The following is a 17,539-nucleotide window of genomic DNA, read 5'->3' as shown; positions in this document are numbered from 1 at the left end:
CAGTCTTTTTTTTTACCGCTGATCCACCACAGAAGCCAATGGGAAGCAGATTCAGAGGGGTAAAGATTTGACCAGGAATCTTTCCCATACCCCAAAGGTTAGGTCAGACGACATTGTACAGGAGAGATGGTAGCAGTGGGAGGGGCAAGAAGCGACATGGTTAAATGAAAAAGTGAAAAGTGAAAGTCGTTCAGTCGTGTCCAACTCTTTGCGACCCCACGGACTATACGGTCCATGGTATTCTCCAGGCCAGAATACTGGAGTGGGTAGCCTTTACCTTCGCCAGGGGATCTTCCCAACCCAGGGATCGAACCTAGGTCTCCCGCATTTCAGGCCGATTCTTTACCAGCTGAGCCACAAATAGATATGGTAAAAATAATTTGGTCGTGGCAGCGGCAGCCTTGACTCCTCCCCCCAACTCCTGATCCGTTTAAAAAAGATTCTTTCCTTGACAAAGGCAATATAACCTACCTCAGTATTTCGAGATTGACGGTTGCTAAAAATTGCTCAAGAGCGCTTGTTATACGTACATTCTCGGGACGTTCCTTTGGACCTCGGTGGAAAGGAGCTGGGAATATGGGTTTTACAATCTCTGTGAGAGATTCTTACAAGTTAGCGTGTTTTAAAAAAGTGTTAAAGGTACAAGATAGGATGTATTAACAAAAAGAAATCAGGACACCGTTTTGTGCAGTCTTAAGCTAAACGGTAGGATCATCACCCCCACCATATAACAGACAAATGAAAAACCCTGCCCTACAGAAATGTCCTTTTTCCTCCTCGTCCCTTACGTCTTTTATCTGTCACCATTCCTAACATAGAGCTGGAGTGGTTTTCTTCCGCCTCAGGTCCGCGGGAAACAGGCTCTACACGGAACCGGGCGGGCCCGTGGCCACGTCCTTGTCCGGCAGCTGGCTGCTCCCGTGCCGAGCTCCCATTGGCTGGAAGTTGCCTTGTCCCGAGCCGGAGCGGCCCCTACTCGCCACGCCAGCCGGTCCGACTCCTACTGCCCAGGGGGCGGGGCCGGACGCCGGGCCGGGGGCGGGGCCGGACGCCGGGCCGGGGGCGGGGCGGAAGGGAGGGGCGGGGCCTCGCGGTTCTGAGGACGTCCGGGTGGCCTATGGCGCGGTGGGGAGTCCCGGGCCGCTCCCTGCGAGGCCGGGTCGGGGCCGGGCCAATCCGGGCGACTGGGCGGGCGAATGCGAGGACTGGCTGGCCGGGCTCGAGCTGCTAGGGGTGGGGGGGACAATGGGCCAGTTCCTGGTGCGTCACGAGGGAGTTCCTTAAAGGGGAAGTGAGCGGAGCTACGGGGCGGACGTGGGGTTCGGTGGTCGGCGGGGAAGGCCCCCCGCGTTTCAAAATAATGCCCGCGGCGCCCTCGCGACCATGCAATGGCGAGCGCTCGTCCTGGGGCTGGTACTCCTTCGGCTTGGCCTCCACGGAGTGCTGTGGCTCGTCTTCGGGCTGGGGCCCAGCATGGGCTTCTACCAGCGCTTCCCGCTCAGCTTCGGCTTCCAGCGCCTGAGGGGTCCCGACGGCTCCGCATCTCCCGCCTCCGGGCCAGCGGACCGGCCCGGGGGGCTGTCGGGGCCGTCGTGGCTGCAGCCTCCGGCCCCCGGGGCGGCAGAGGGGAAGCGGCGGCGGGCTCCGCGGCGGCCCGGGCAGGGCGTGTGCGGCCCGGCCCACTGGGGCTACGTGCTGGGCGGCCGGGGCCGCGGCCGGGACGAGTATGAGAAGCGCTACAGCAGCGCCTTCCCACCCCAGCTGCGCGCCCAGATGCGCGACCTGGCGCGGGGCATGTTCGTGTTCGGCTACGACAACTACATGGCGCACGCCTTTCCTCAGGACGAGCTCAACCCCATCCACTGCCGCGGCCGAGGACCCGACCGCGGGGACCCGTGAGTAGCCTGCGCCGGCCCGGCGCCCCAGAGCGCGCGCCGCACGCGCTTCCTTCTGTCCTCCGAGCGGGTGCAGCCTTGGGTCCTCCGGATTCCCCCGGCGCTGCCTGGGTGTTTAGTGTCCCGGGGGCAGCGCCCGGTGCCTCGGCTCACCCGCTTTGAGGTCGCCCTGGGCCAGAAGGGTGCGTGGATGGGCCGGTGGCTGTCTTCTGTCTTGATTCTCCTGGAATTTCTAAGTTACTGGACACCTGAGCCCTTTTACAGATGGGGAAACTGAGGCCCAGAGATCTGAAGGGACAGTGGCACTACCGAGGACTGGCTTGGGCTGGGGGCCAGGGGTGGACGGGGACGCTTAGACATCCATCTCCAACCCTTTCTCCAGGTGAACATCATATCAAACTGAAATGCAGCTTCAAGACAAGCTCTTATCTCCCCACTTCTAGCCAACTTCCACTTAACTGTATAAAAATATAAAAATTCAGAAGTTGATCCTGAGAAGGGACTTTTAAAGCCCTACAGTGAGTTGTAGGCAGAACAGGGCTACAGTCTTTCTCCTTTATTACAGGGACTGCTCCTTAGGCTGAGGATGGTTAGGTGGGAGCGGGAGAGAGAGATTGAGTGGTCCAGATTTAGGGTCCTGATACTCAGAGTGACCTTCCTTGCCCTGTAGGGTCTATCCCATAATCTCCCTCACTCTGGTGGCAGAGCTGTGAGGAAAGATCTGTCAGTCCTCCCATTCTGTCAACCGTGTTTGCAGAGGCTGAGCTCAAGGGTCACCGCTGTTGACCTCAGAGTCCAAGAGGGCAGCACTCCCAGCTGAGGACCTCCTAGCTGGCGGGAACCAGTGTGCCTTGACAGACACTCACCCTGTTAGACTGGATAGGTGACTGTCTTTCTGTGGGTCGCTCCCCTCGGGTGGGACTGGAGGAGTTGGCCTGCTGGTCTCTTTGGACATTTGAGGCTTGTGATTTCCTTCACCTGAAGAGAAGCAGCCAAGTTCAGTCCTTAGGTCCTAAAAAGGAACTCATACACCAAAGGGGATTGAAGAGTTTTAAAAATGGTTTGATTATCTACAAATTCTTGTTTTAAATTGCATTTGGAGAGAATGATTTTTTGTGAAGCCATGGGCACATCCCGGCTTAACTTAAAAGGACTGGGCCTTTCTAGAATTGTAGGAAACTGGTGAGTTATTTTTTCATTTTTGCACTGTATCAGGCTTTATACACAGAAGTGTATTTTCTATCTCAATTTTTTTGGGAGAAAATTTTTAATTAAAAAATTTAGAAAATATTACTGGGCTTTTCCACATTGGAGGAAATTAAGTTGTTTTGCTTAACTGACTTTCTTTGCTTCCTGATGACATATGCTGAAGAGTGGTTTGGTTTGACTGTTCAGTGACAGTCTGGATAAGTTGGGGTCAGGTTGCTTTGAGACAGATTTGTTGCTGTTGGAAAGACGGAGTTAGAAATATCGAAGGGATACCGTATAAGAAGAGTTGTGCCCATAGGTTATTAATAAACCTTTTGGTTAGTCAGCCTTGGTGTCTTTAAGGAGATGAAAGAGCTCTGCGATTATGGCAGCCTTGAGTAGACCCTGGCCACTTCTAAAGTGAAAAGTTAATTTTTCTTCCTCCTTTTCCTTTAACATAGCTACTCTTAGACTTTAGTATATTTGAGGAAACAGTAGGCCACATTTACATCTCTGAAATAAATAGCCTGTAATAAATATATTACAGATATTTATTTTAAGCAGATGTATTATTATAATTGTCAAGTGAATTCTCATGATTCATGTGAAAAATAAAATAACTATTTGAATAATATGTAAAAAGTACAGAAACGAAATGCGAGTACTAAACATACGTGTCTTTTCTTTTTAGTCGCATTTACTTAAGGCTTAACTTGCCTGTCTTGTTTGACTGGAGATAGGGTGAGGAGTATTGACATGAAATAAATTAAACCGGAACACTGTTTAAAAATAGCAACTGTTTCTGTCCAGTTACAGATCACTATGCAAACTCAGTTCCTCTCACATCCCCAGTTTGGGTTGGAGGCTCCAAATTCAGGTTCCTTCAAGTAGATCTGGATATTAAAAATTTGCAGTCTCATGAACCAACAGTGTTATTTCAGACCTTGGGTATGTGACCCTTCTTTGCTTTCTGCCCAACGCTATTGCAATTCAAACAAGAAAGCAAATCAAACCAAACCTATACTGGCTCCCACATGGACTGGTTCCTAGGCACCTCTCGTTTAGGATGGCTCCTCCACATTCCTCTTCCTTCCTGAAATCCTGGCCTGTTCAGAATCAGGCTCACGTCTTTTTTTCCATGACGTCATTGAACTGTTTGAAGATGACTGTCGTTGATCTACTCAGTTCTCCTTTTGGGTCCTTTCTTTGAAGCTGCTGTTCCATGTTTTAATATTGCATGACAGTTGAGTACTGTTGTGAGTTCACCTTCCTTTCCCTGTGTCTTGTCTCAAATCCCTGGTACACAGGGACTGTTTGTTATATTACCTCTGTGCCTACCCAGCACCAGGTAGATTTCTGAATAGGTTAAGTATATGTGGGGATTTTTTTTTTTTTTAACACATACCTTTAATTTTGAACACACTATGTGAGCATTGTTAGCTTCATCACCAGAAATTTTCTATAAAAGGCCAAAGTTCTCTCCACCTTCTCTGTTCTGGGTTGAGAAGAACCTTAAAAATTCAGAGTGGGATGAGGGTCATGAATAGCCATACATGATGAATTAAGTGGGCTGCCGTCGTGGTTTGGCAGCCGCTTATGTGGAAAGACAAGCACTTTTGAGCCAAGACTGTTACCGATTCTTGAGTACCCATTCCTGTACCAGAAGTTTGAGTTCCTGGCCAGGCTGAATGGTGATCAAGAAGATCTCTACAGAACAGGTCCAGAGTCTCAACCGCAGGGTGGGCTGGCCTGAATGGAATCACGATAGTTTGGTGGTGTTAGGCCAAGAGGCTTTTGTGATGTTGATTTTTTCTTTCCTTCTCCTCTCCATTTTTCTTTTTTTCTCTTCTTGGCACATTTGAAAAGAGTGTGTATCATTGATCTGGTGAAAAGAAAGTGAAAGTGAAAGTTGCTCAATCATGTCTGACTCTTTGCGAACCCATAGGCTATACAGCCCATGGAATTCTCCAGGCCAGAATACTGGAGTGGGTAACCGTTCCCTTCTCCAGGGGATCTTCCCAACCCAGAGATCGAACCCAGGTCTCCCTCATTGCAGGCGGATTCTTTACCAGCTGAGCCACCAGGGAAGCCCTGATTTGGTAGAAAATAATTTCAAGGTGTTTTAATGAATGCCTTAGATCTTTTGAATGGATTTGTCTGACTGAATGGAGAGAAGGAAGTACCAGTTAATCACTAATACAGTTTTTCCTGTGATAGCTCTTGTACTGGTTCTTTGTCAGTGACTGCGAAGGTGTTCTATTGAGAAGTATTTTAAACCTGAGTCCCTTTTAGCTATGTCCTAAAAGGAAAAGCACAGTAAAACATGGGACGGAGTACAGGGCTCCAGACCAGTCACTCCTTCCAGGGGCTGGGGCATGTGGAGAGGGTGACAGATGCCATAGAAGAGGGTATTGCTCGGAAAGGTGGTCACACGTGGTTTACCCAACATCTAGCCTGGAGGCTAAGTGATGAGGGGCCCCGTTTTCTGCTGAGATGGGTGGTTGGAGCCAGCTCTTTGTTTCTGAACAGCAGAGCAAGGGAGGTAAATATTTAAGTCCAGGAGAATGATCTGGAGTTGGTTGAATTGAGGATCTCTCTGTCTCCTTTGCTCTTCTCCTCCAGCTTTTGACACTTCCTATACCCTTTCTGCGGAGAAGGCAATGGCACCCCACTCCAGTACTCTTGCCTGGAAAATCCCATGGATGGAGGAGCCTGGTAGGCTGCAGTCCATGGGGTCGCTAAGAGTCAGACACGACTGAGCGACTTCACTTTCACTTTTCACTTTCATGCATTGGAGAAGGAAACGGCAACCCACTCCAGTGTTCTTGCCTGGAGAATCCCAGGGACGGGGGAGCCTGGTGGGCTGCTGTAGATGGGGTCCCACAGAGTCGGACACGACTGAAGTGATTTAGCAGCAGCAGCAGCAGCAGCATACCCTTTCTGGCTGGCACCACCCTTGAAGTGCAGATTTGAACCCGCAGCTCTTGTCTTAAGAGGAACTTTTACAATTGTGTACTGCTACTACTACTACTAAGTCGCTTCAGTTGTGTCCGACTCCGTGCGACCCCATAGACGGCAGCCTACCAGGCTCCTCTGTCCATGGGATTTTCCAGGCAAGAGTACTGGAGTGGGGTGCCATCGCCTTCTCCGTTCAATTGTGTACGTGTGTTTAGAAAGAATCTAGCTGTAGCAGGTGCAGTTTTTCAGCCGTGCAGTGTGCTTGCTTCATGGCTGTGAGATATGGGTTCGCCCTGGTTCCTAGATAGCCCCTTCTAGATAGCCTGGTGCACAAAATGTAGGTAAAGTTTTGCTATACATTCTTTGCCCTAGACTAAGTGGCATAAGCAACATAAAACTAAGGTTCAGGTAAGAGAAGATGTGAAGTGTTGGAGCTGTTTGTGCCTGCGCCACGTGGGGCCTGCTTCGCCCCAGCTAAGGCACATAGGAGGCCTCTGAGAGAGCAGAGACCGCATCAGGAACACAGAGATGCTTGCTGTCCCCAGGAGTGTGGGACAGGACCCTTTAGAGACACCCAAGGAGTAGGTAACGTGGTCTGGGGATTGGATGGAAGATGTCATAACACCGGTGCATCAGTTGCTGAAAATAAAACTAGGGCTTTTTCACTGTGGTCTTTCATACTCATAACCTTTAAACAGTCATCCTGTTTCCCTCCTTAGGTACATCTTTTTTCATTTCTCTCCTCAGTTTCAAATCTTTTCAAGCTTCTGCAGTTATTAGTACTTCCTGGGTCTGCAGGAATGGGATGGGAATAACTGAGCCCCCTAGAATTTGTCAAACCGACTTGATGACTTTCAGTCTTTCTCCATCCCCACCTTTCCCAGGTATATTATTGTCGTCTTGGTGGTTTTTTTAGCGTTACAAAGAACTTGTCAGTTAACCTCGCTGCGGTCTTGAAGTTGGCATTTGAAGATGATTTCAGAATGGGCGATGGGTGTTGATTGTGGGGCAGGAGGTGTGTGGCAGAAGCATTAACACAGCTCTCGATAAGAGAAGCCCTGCCCTTGTTTCTGTTAAAATTCCATCCTGTTAAAACCCCTCAAGATTGATGGAGCTGCGGGGGTGGGGTGGGGGTGGGGGGGATTCTTTGGGTGAGATGTGAGTGAAGCAATGTAGAAAGCAGTTAATTTATTCCCCCCGCCCAAAGGACAGATGAGTGAGATGGGGACCGTAGTTGAGGTATTTATTTGCTGCTTTGTGTGTGTAATCTGCCGCAGTGTCTGATTTCTGTATTCAAGTTTTAGTTACAGGTCATGTGACAGGGCCTCTCCTTTTTCATTCCTAACGATTTCGAAATCAGAACTTTTTGAAGCTAGACAGAGAGATCATCTATGGCGATAAAACTGGATCTCAGAGAGAGCAACGACTCTTGTTTTCCATCTCCTTGCTTCCTGTTTCATGCTCTTTTTTTATACCGTATAAATGTGTGCATCTCTGTTCTCCTGTGACACTGTAGAGGCTTGTGTGGTCCTCGTGTGGCAGAAGGACCATTGCCCAACTGATCCATCCACAGGAGTCCCTGAATAAATAAAGGCTTCTAGCAATTTTAGTTTCTGATGAGTGTTTAGTTTTATTGTCTTTTTTTCTCCCTCTTTTAAAGTACCTTTGTGTAATTTTCGTTTCATTTCTTTTTCAGCTCAAATCTGAACATCAATGATGTGCTAGGGAATTATTCCCTTACTCTGGTTGATGCGTTGGATACCCTTGCAGTAAGTGTTCGGCCTTATTATTATTTTTTTTTTTGAAGTTAATTAAGATATTTTGGAGTTAATACCGTTGCTTCCCCCCAGGGATGAGAATTCCAGGAAATGTGATCCTCAGAATGTATTCATAGCCGTTGTTTATTTTAATGAGCTTAATATGGAGAGCAAGAAAAACACTGAAGGTCAAATGAGGGGAAATGTGATCCCCCTAAAAATGTGGAGAAGGCAGTGTGAGTATTTTGGGGAAACCTATTTTTGTCCCAGTTTCCCACTATTTTATTCCTTAAAGGAACCAGTTTACAGTTCCTGGGGTTAAGATTTCTGAAGTGAAAGTCAAGATCTCCAGGGGAGAAGATCCCCTGAAAGGTCCCACAGCTCCTTACTCCCTGAGAGCAGGTCCAAGCCCTGCTCCCAGCCTCTGCAAGAGACCCTCTGTGTGAACACTCTTGTGATCTTTGCTTTCTGAGTTTCGTGTGGACACTGCCCACTCCAGACTTGGGCTGCCAACTCGGAGACTGCCTTTACCTCCTCAGGCCTTATCGGTTCCCTCAGCTGGAGACCTCAGGACACATTCACACATGGAAAACGGGCCGGCCCCATGCACAGTTCTTATTACCAGGCTGCCCTGTGCACATGCTCTGCATCATGGCAAGGCCCTGTAATTCCAGCGGAATATTAAAAAATTTCCTTATAAACCTGATTTTACTACCGCTTGGCTCTTCTTCATTGTCTCAGCACACTTTTACCATTAGAAAATGTTTACTCTAGCCGATTCCCAATCCTGCATTTTAACTGTCCTTAAAAGAGTTTAAAACTGTCAGGAGTTAGAAGTGGGTAATTCTAGCTAAGTTTGCATGACAGCTGTCCTAGATCTTGGCCAGCACTAGAATTCCGAGAGCTCGGGGAGAGCTTGGGCGGTCTTTGTGTGTTCCCCTGGGCTCATGGTCTGCAGGAAGTCCAGGCTTGCGTGCTGCCAGGCTGTAGTTGCACAGCAGTTTAGTTTCCCTTCTCAGTTTAATTTCTCCTTCTCAAGTGATGGCTGCTGCCTGTCAGCATCTGCCGTCACTCATCAAAATGGGCCCAGGCTAGTGTTGTTGTTTAGCCGCTCAGCTGTGTCCAGCTCTTTGTGACCCCATGGACTGTAGCCCACCAGGCTTCTCTGTCCTTGGGGTTCTCCAGGCAAGAATACTGAAGTGGGCTGCCATTTCCTTCTCCAGGGGATCTTCCCAACCCAGGGATCAAACCTGGCGTCTCCTGCTTTGGCAAGCAGATTCTTTACTGTTAACCCACCAGGGAAGCCGCCCAGACTAGTATGTTCACCCTAATTAGAGTTAACTCGTTGAAGATACCAGAGGCTGACTCAGCCTACAAGTATTGCTTTAAAAAAAAAAAAATCCCAAGACATATATATATATCTAGCTTATGAAAGGCCACCTTTTCTCCCTGAGCCCTCTCTTTTGGTCCCATTGTATCTTTTTGTAAATATCTTTATTTATTTGGCTTCGTCGGGTCTTAGTTGCAGCAGGTGGCACCTTTGTTGTGTCATGTAGGATCTTTAGTTGTGGTGTGGGTTTAGTTGCTCTGTGACATGTGGGATCTTAGTTCCCTGACCAGGGATTGAACTTGCATCCCCTGCATTGCAAGGCAGATTCTTAATCACTGGACCACCAGGGAAGTCCCCCATTGTATCTTTTTATCTCTCTGCCGTGCTTGTGAAGTACAGAGACCTTGCCTCTGTTCATCACTGCACTCTGTCCACGCCTCATGGTGTCCGATCATGGTGGGAGTACAAATAGGTGTTAAGAAAATGAATTTTGACGAATCTGACATTTCCCAACACAGATTCCAAGGGTGTGCCCCTGCAAAGGACAATTCTGTTCCCAAATGAACTTGAGAAATCCTCCCAGTCTGCCCACTCTTGGAAAGCCACTGTGGACACCAGCCTTTTCAAGGCTGTGAGAAGTTTTGCAGTAAAGAAGCCTGTGTAATGCTTCTGTCCAACCCAGCTTTTCTTAAGCCTAAGTGAGCGATTTCAGAGCATCATTACTCTGTTCTGTAGCTTATAAAATGGTAAATTACAATATGTCACTGAAACCTTCCTCCTCTGTCTTGCACGTGCTCTGAGCTCATATCAGCATCTGCAGCTGCTAACAGATTCGGCTGCTGGTGAACATCAGTAGGGAAACAGACCCATTGCTGTGGTTTTCACGGTAGAAATATCCGGTCTTTGATGTACACTGCAACCTTCTTTTTCAGATGTTACTTCTGTTGAGGTTTCCCTTTGCTTTTGCTGACATTTTAAACAAACCGTAACAGGTGTATTTGGGAAACACTCAGACAATAGCAGTCCCTTGACTACTTGATGCAACTTGCAGCAGGATTGCATGATCTTGTTAAAAAACCAAATTAAAAGCCAGAAAAGAAACTGTACTTTCTCTGCATGGAACAGCAAAATAACAGTGAGGGGGAGAAAAAGAAAAAAAGATGCACTAGATCAATAAATACTAGGAGATAAGAAACACTTGAAAAAGTAGTATCTGAATGACATCATTTGTTTTTTCATTCTTTTTTTTTGGATGTGTCCTTATGTTGTCATTATAGTCCCAGGATGGTCATAAAATTTTGAACAGCATGAAAACATTTCAGTTCTGGTTAATTTATCAAATTTTATGCTCAATTTGCACTTCACATAAGAGAGAGATGCTTGGAATGATACCATATCCACACACCCAAAAATAGGAATCATAATTCTAGAATATTTTTTACAAAGGATGTAGGGCTGGTTACTTGCGTGTTGTGTTGGTTTTGAATGGCATTGGCCTTATGCTGTCCTCCCAAAGATAATACCACTATTTCTCAGCGTGTTCAGACATCTGGGTAACAAGCAAAGAGTCAGTTTCCCAGATGTTTTAGTCTCCTGGAAACCAAGTACCCAAGCTGTTGAATTATTTGAGGAACAGAGGGAATAGCCTGTTTTTTTGTTTCTTTTATTTTGGGATTGGTTTTTACTCATTTCAGGAACTTCAGGAACTGTAATGCCTGCCTTGCTAAATAATCAGAGTGAAGCTGAGGGGGGCTGGGGAGGGGTGACGAAGGCTGCTAATGATTTTATGAGGAGTTATTGTCAAAGTTTTGCCATCTGGAGATACGGTTCTTTAGTTTGGTGGAAATGGGCTTGCCATCTGTCCCAGAATGTATTCTAAGAGATAACTGGGCTTTTGTGTTTCTGCTGCCATGAGTGGCAAAACCACAGCACTTACAGACATTCAGATGATGTGGCCCAGCTCCTGTGATCATGTAACCTCGGTGTCATTTCATGCCGTCATAATGGCGTGTGTTCCTCTTTTTAAAGATAATGGGAAATTCATCCGAGTTCCAGAAAGCAGTCAAGTTAGTGATCAACACAGTTTCCTTTGACAAAGATTCCACCGTGCAGGTCTTCGAGGCCACCATAAGGTAAAAGGATTGTCAAACAGACTGAAAGCCGCTCTTGTGTGTGTGAGTGAGGGGAATATCCCTGTGACGGTTCATGGGCCACAGGGTCCAGCTGGGGAGTCCATGTAGACCTCGTGGGCTCAGTGTCCCCTTTTCCTCTCTTTTGGATGGATCAAAACTGAAACAATGGCCATTTCAAAGTAATTCCATTTGGGGCTGAATAGAAAGACACTTTAATGTGTATTTAAGATAGGTGTCCCTTTAAAAGAGTTTTTCATGATTTCACTTTACGTCTGGTCTCATTTCCTTCACTGTGTCCTAGGAAAACCCCTGTGTATTTCTGAAGAAATCAGAGTTTCTCATCTCACCTACCACCTGCAGAAAACCACTGCTTACCATGTGGGTCACTTTGCTCCCGTGTGTCTTTCTCTCTCCTTCCTTTCCCCCTCACCCCCCCTAACTTCCTCCATCTCTCCCTCTTATGTATTGACTCATGTTTTATATCTCACCTTTTTAGTCTGATAGACCGTGACAGCTTTCCTATTCCACTGAAACTTTGAAAATTGTATCATTGCATAACATTTATTTGTGTAGCATTTATTTAAAGTTCTGAAAAAGTCACAGTCCACTTCTGCTCATTGGAGGGGACATGAACTTGTGGCCCCTGAGGGCTGGGGATGTAAGCTGGTGGCCCCTGCCTCTCGGTGGGCCATTCTCTCCTCTTCTCTTCCTCTTCCCCTCCTTGCCTCTGCACCAGAAGTTGGAGAATTTCATGTTGTTTGGCAGCTAGAGCTACAAAAGTTACTTGGTATTTGTTATCTTGCTCTTTTCTTTTTTCTTGTTTGGCTAAGTTTTCTCCCCCAAGTGAGAGAAACCAAGAGTAGTTTATTAGTACTAAAAAGTGATATTTATGCTGGGACTGATGAGGCCGCTGTCTTGTGATGAGATGATGACGATTACCAGACAAGGTTATCACTAGAAGGGGGTTATTCTCAGTAGACTCAGATGAATGGATCGCCCTCTCCTTTTCAGTAGTGTGCTTAGCTAGCAATTGATTGTTCCCTGTCAAGGGCCAGAAAGAATGTCAGGGGGTCAGTAAGTTCAGCCCCTCTGATTCAGGCAGTGCTAAGTCCACAGGGGATTCGAGCCTGCTGCTGTCATTCTGAACCGGATTGTACAGCCAACATGATTTTTATTCTTTTGTTCTTCCTGTCTTTAGGGTTCTGGGGAGCCTTCTTTCTGCCCACAGAATAATAACCGACTCCAAGCAGCCCTTTGGTGACATGACGATTAAGGATTATGACAACGAGCTGTTACACATGGCTCACGACCTGGCCGTGAGGCTCCTCCCTGCCTTTGAAAACACCAAGACTGGGATCCCCTACCCTCGGGTAGGTGGACGGTTTCCATAACTCACCCCTTGCCTGAATGAACACTCTTTGTTGATGAATTTATTTGCGGGAAGGAGTGGGGCTGATGTGGAAGAGGAAATCCATGTCCTTGAGAGAATTTAGCCCTAAATATGATACACATCGGTTTTAACTCATTCAGCATTTACTGAACACCTATCGTGTGCTAGGCATAGGACATATCTGACTTATCCTTCTTCTTAAGAAAGTTACGTTCCTCTGTTCAGTCAGTCTTCTTAACCCCTTTTACAGGTGGGATTTGTATCCTGTGCTACAACAAAACAGTGAGGGGAATTTGTCTTCGTTTCTGACCTGGGTCCATTTCCCCAGACACCCTCACACGTATACCATAGGAGTTCAGTGTATGTTGTTTCACGTGGATCTTTCAAATAAAGCCTGTATAGACAGCAAGTTAGCTGCTGATTTAAATGCAACATATGGAAGAAGATTCTGTCTCTGTGGCGTCTGATTTGCTGAGCCCAGAGCTCCTCTGGGAATTGAGTCAGCCTCCGGGTAACCAGTAGAGAACTGCCAGACCTCGGGAGCCTCCATGATGGAACAGGCTGTCATGCTCTCGCTGGGTGCCCTTTCTCTCCCAGCCTGAGATTTGTTCATGTTTGCTGAGCAGGACTGGCTTCATAGCAGCTCACTTAAAATTTCTGCATGATTCCACAGCTTGCCTTTGTCCCCCATACCAAAGCCTGGTGCTGCATAACCATGAAGAGAACCTGGAAATCTGCTGAAAAGAGGCGTATTAGTGAATAGCGTTATTGTGATTCCTCCAAGACTGGCTCTTACGAATAACACAGGGCTCTGGTGTTCGTATCATCTTGTTTGTGTGTCTTAAACTCGTTCCCATGTTTGTCTCGGACATAGAGCAGGAGGCAGGGGCTGACTCAGCCTGCAGGAAGCTTGGTTCCTTAGTGGAGTGTGGTCGCTGTGACTTGGCCTCCTAGCCACGTGAGTTCCTTGACTGTTGCCACAAATCCTTTGTCTCTTCCTATCCCCAGGTGAATCTAAAGACAGGCGTTCCTCCCGACAGCAATAATGAGACGTGCACGGCCGGTGCTGGTTCCCTCCTGGTGGAATTTGGGATTCTAAGCCGACTGCTGGGGGATTCCACGTTTGAGTGGGTGGCCAGGCGAGCCGTGAAAGCCCTTTGGAGCTTGCGGAGCAGCGACACGGGATTGTTAGGTGCGGGGACCCTGTCAGGTCTTGGTGCCGAGAGCATCACCCCCTTTCCTTTCCTCTTCTCTGGGGCCCTCCCTCCTCTCCACTCCTTTTTCCTTGTACCGTGGAACCTGAAATTGACAACTCAGAGAGGGGGGCTCTCAGTGTTTCTCCGTGTGACTTTTCTTAGAGGGAGGCTGGAAGGTTTGATGGCATGGAATCATGCTTTTCCTATCTGAGGGCTCCCTTCCGATTTGAATCCCTTGGCATATTCCACTTGAAAATAATTGTTAATGGGAATGCTATAAAAAGAGCTGCCTCAGAGGCAAATGATGTTGTTTCAGTATGAGGTTCCAAATATAGGAATTTAGAGCTAACTGGTAGAGTGACTTTCTCCTTTACAGAAATCTCACCGTATGATAGTAGGTTGAAAGTCAGATTAAACCAGTATTAGATTTTTCTTTTTTTCCTCCAGAATTTTGGTCAAGACATTATTAAAAAATTATTTCAAACATACTGAAAAATTCAGTTTCCTATTGAAGTAAGAGAAAGGTTCATGAATAATGAGCCCCTATGTACTCATTATTTATCTTCAATAATTATTAGTATTTTACTAGCTCAAGATGTTATCTTAAAATAGGTTGTTGCCTCTTATAACTGTCTTATTTTGAGAAATATTTTCTTGTCACTGGGAGGGAACTGGATTGGGGGTCCTGGAGCCTAGAGTGTCATTGCAAAAGTACTGCCGTTTAAAAGTGATTTTCGATTATTCCTTAGTTTCTCACAAATTTGTTGTATTTAACAACAGGAAAAATAAAATAGTCTCCCCATTTTTCACCCAGTGTCACCCCAAACTGTCAACTTTAAAATTTTCCATAAGCCCTTGCAGCCTGTCACATGAAACTTTTGTATACAGCACTTTTAAATTCTAATATAGATATTTTCAGTCTTCCTTCCATTTGTCAGATCACGCAAGAGGCCTTGTACCCTTGCTGCCTCTTCCCTGTGCGGGATGAAGGTACTGAGGGGCCATGGGGCTGAAGTAGGAGGCCTCCTGCCCCTCGGCCCTGGGTCCTGACGAGCTCCACTTATTTTCACAGGCAATGTTGTGAACATTCAGACGGGCCACTGGGTCGGCAAGCAGAGTGGCTTGGGTGCCGGACTGGACTCCTTCTATGAATACCTCTTGAAATCTTACATTCTCTTTGGAGAAAAAGAAGACCTAGAAATGTTTAATGCTGCATATCAGAGTATTCAGAACTACTTAAGGAGAGGGTATGTCTCCTCACCGCCTGTCTCCTTGTTCCGTTGAGCAAGCAGAATGTGTCGTGAGGTATTCATGTTCTTCTCCACGCAATTCGCAGGCTCTGGTCTCGGGCCTCGTTTTACTGCCTCCTAGTTGTTAGCTGGTCATCTGGGGATGAAGCGGTGTATTGGCTCTTTACGGCTGTGTGACAAATTACCCCGAAGCCTAGTGGCTTAAACAGCGAATGTTCTCTCGCCAATTCTCACGAGGTCGCCCACAAGTTGCAGCCATGTCATGGCTTGGGCCAGGCTGGAGGGCTCCCTCCCAAGCTTCGGTTGCTCCCTGGCTGTGGCCGGAGGTCTCAGTTCCTTGCCACATGGACCTCTCCATAGGCAGCTCGTGGCAGCTGGCTGCCCCAGAATGAGTGGTCTGAGAGAGACAGAAAGGGACCCTCCAGAAACCGCCCTGTGCTTTCACGTCCTAATCTGGGAATGACAACCAGAACTTCTGCTGGACTGTTGGTCACACAGACCAAGCCTGATGCAGTGTGTGAGGGACAGCACAAAGGTGTGAGGGCCCAGAGGCAGGGGTCGCTGGGGGCTACTTGGGGAGTGGCTTGTGACAGCCCAGAGGCAGGGGTCGCTGGGGGCTACTTGGGGAGTGGCTTGTGACAGCCCAGAGGCAGGGGTCGCTGGGGGTACTTGGGGAGTGGCTGCCACAAGGAGTGACACGTCCCCGGTTTCTCAGGCTTTAACTGCACATAGAGCTGCCTTGTGGCACAGTTGTTTTGGTTCACTTTCCAGAGAAGTTAGGTTCAGTCTTTATACTTGATGAGAGGAAGGACAGTTATCACATTTTTTTTCCCTTCTGTGTTTGTTTTCTTAGTAATTATTTTTTATTTTATTTTTTAAATTAATTTTTATTGGAGTATAGTTGGTTTACAGTGTTGCATTAGTTTTTATTATACAGCAAAATGGCGTATTTGGTAAAAACAGTACTGTTTGCTGCTTGTCGGTTGTGCATTGAGGATGGCAGAGAAGTGCCATTTGAAGCTGCAGCAGCTTCTACCCTGTGCCTCCTCTCTCTTCCTGGGTCTTCCCCTGTGCACTTGGCGTCTATTAAGTGGCCAGAGCAAGTGACAGCTACTGAGTTGCTTGCTTGGTAGGATTTTCTCGGACACATTTCCACCCTAGCTGTTGTATGAACAGGCAAGTGCTATGTTTAGGTAAAAGGCTGTTTGGCCAGAGTTCAGTCCTTTTTATTTTTTAAAGCCCCTGCATTTACTAAATCGAGTGGTAATCCCTGAGCTCCTTGGCTCTGATGTGCTCCTCCAGGCCCAGGCCCTGTGGTGTAGGATTCTATTAGAGACGAGACTCTTCTGCAGAAAGAACTAGGCTTCCCCACTCAGGTCAAGACTGACTCACTGTATATACCAAATTGAAAGTGAAAGTTGCTCAGTCGTGTCCAACTTTGCATCCCCATGGACTATACAATCCATGGAATTCTCCAGGCCAGAATACTGGAATGGATAGCCTTTCCCTTCTCCAGGGGATCTTCCCAACCCAGTCTCCCACATTGTAGGCAGATTCTTTAGCAGCTGAGCCACAAGGGAAGCCCAAGAATACTGGAGTGGGTAGCCTAATCCCTTCTCCAGTGGATCTTCATGCCCGAGGAATCGAACATGGGTCTCCTGCATTGTAGGCATTTACCAACTGAGCTATGAGGGAAGCCTTGTACGGAAATGCTTTTTCATTGGCTGGAAAATATACCAAATTACATGGAAATATTACTCAAACCTGCATGTCAAAGTGCTTTCTGCAAAGTGCAGTGACAAGTCAATGTGTTACGATGGCCAAGTTCGGAACTTTTGTCTTACAGTAGGTGTCATCTCGTGCTAGAGTACTGTATTGACAGGGAGAGGCGGTCTGTCTCCAAAGGTTTAAAGACTGTGTTGGGAGCAAAGGTTGATGTTGATTCCACTGAAGTGAAGCTGCTGGGGGCTGATGGAGGAACAGGGCTAGAGCTGTGTCTCTTCCTTCTCTCTGACCATTCTGCTTGGCTCCTCAGTCGGGAAGCCTGTAACGAGGGAGAAGGGGACCCGCCCCTCTACGTCAACGTGAACATGTTCAGCGGGCAGCTCATGAACACGTGGATCGACTCTCTGCAGGCCTTCTTCCCTGGACTGCAGGTATTTCACAATTCCGTTTGCTTAGTGAAGTCATTGGAAAGTGTTCTGCCCCCTCTTTTCTTTGTATGGTTCCAGAATGTTCTCTGGCTCCTTCAGATTTGGGCAGTTCATGGCACAGTATGTGTCCATTGTTCTCTTTGAAAATTACTCCGCACTGAATCAGCGCAAAGCCATGCCTGAAAAGTAAAGGGTGTAAAATTTCTGGATGGTCCATCTCTCAGTTGTCAATGCTTTGCTCATGAGGAGTTAGCCTCTTGTCCTCTGCAGTCCTCGGGAATGTGGCACTG

The 17,539-nt window shown here is 47.3% G+C and overlaps 1 protein-coding gene across 2 annotated transcripts in view; it reads left to right on the top strand.

Annotated features, from left to right (window-relative positions):
- Positions 1 to 1,260: 1,260 nt before the first annotated feature.
- The window catches only part of EDEM1 (ER degradation enhancing alpha-mannosidase like protein 1), a 28,121-nt gene continuing 11,842 nt past the window's right edge, over positions 1,261 to 17,539 (top strand). Inside the window, exons 1-7 of one of the 2 annotated variants that reach the window (XM_070776297.1) lie at positions 1,261 to 1,895; positions 7,738 to 7,810; positions 11,157 to 11,260; positions 12,459 to 12,630; positions 13,659 to 13,842; positions 14,919 to 15,093; positions 17,132 to 17,252. In XM_070776297.1, coding sequence (XP_070632398.1) covers positions 1,384 to 1,895; positions 7,738 to 7,810; positions 11,157 to 11,260; positions 12,459 to 12,630; positions 13,659 to 13,842; positions 14,919 to 15,093; positions 17,132 to 17,252 — 1,341 coding nt within the window. In that variant the 5' untranslated portion in view covers positions 1,261 to 1,383. The remainder of the gene's footprint in view (positions 1,896 to 7,737; positions 7,811 to 11,156; positions 11,261 to 12,458; positions 12,631 to 13,658; positions 13,843 to 14,918; positions 15,094 to 17,131; positions 17,253 to 17,539) is intronic. The other variant, XM_019984750.2, reaches the window with a different exon arrangement.

Source organism: Bos indicus, chromosome 22 (assembly GCF_029378745.1).
Source record: "Bos indicus isolate NIAB-ARS_2022 breed Sahiwal x Tharparkar chromosome 22, NIAB-ARS_B.indTharparkar_mat_pri_1.0, whole genome shotgun sequence".
NCBI classification, from domain to species: Eukaryota; Metazoa; Chordata; class Mammalia; order Artiodactyla; family Bovidae; genus Bos; species Bos indicus.
Note: the sequence above shows the minus strand (reverse complement) of the source record. Positions and strands in the feature narration are given on the sequence as shown.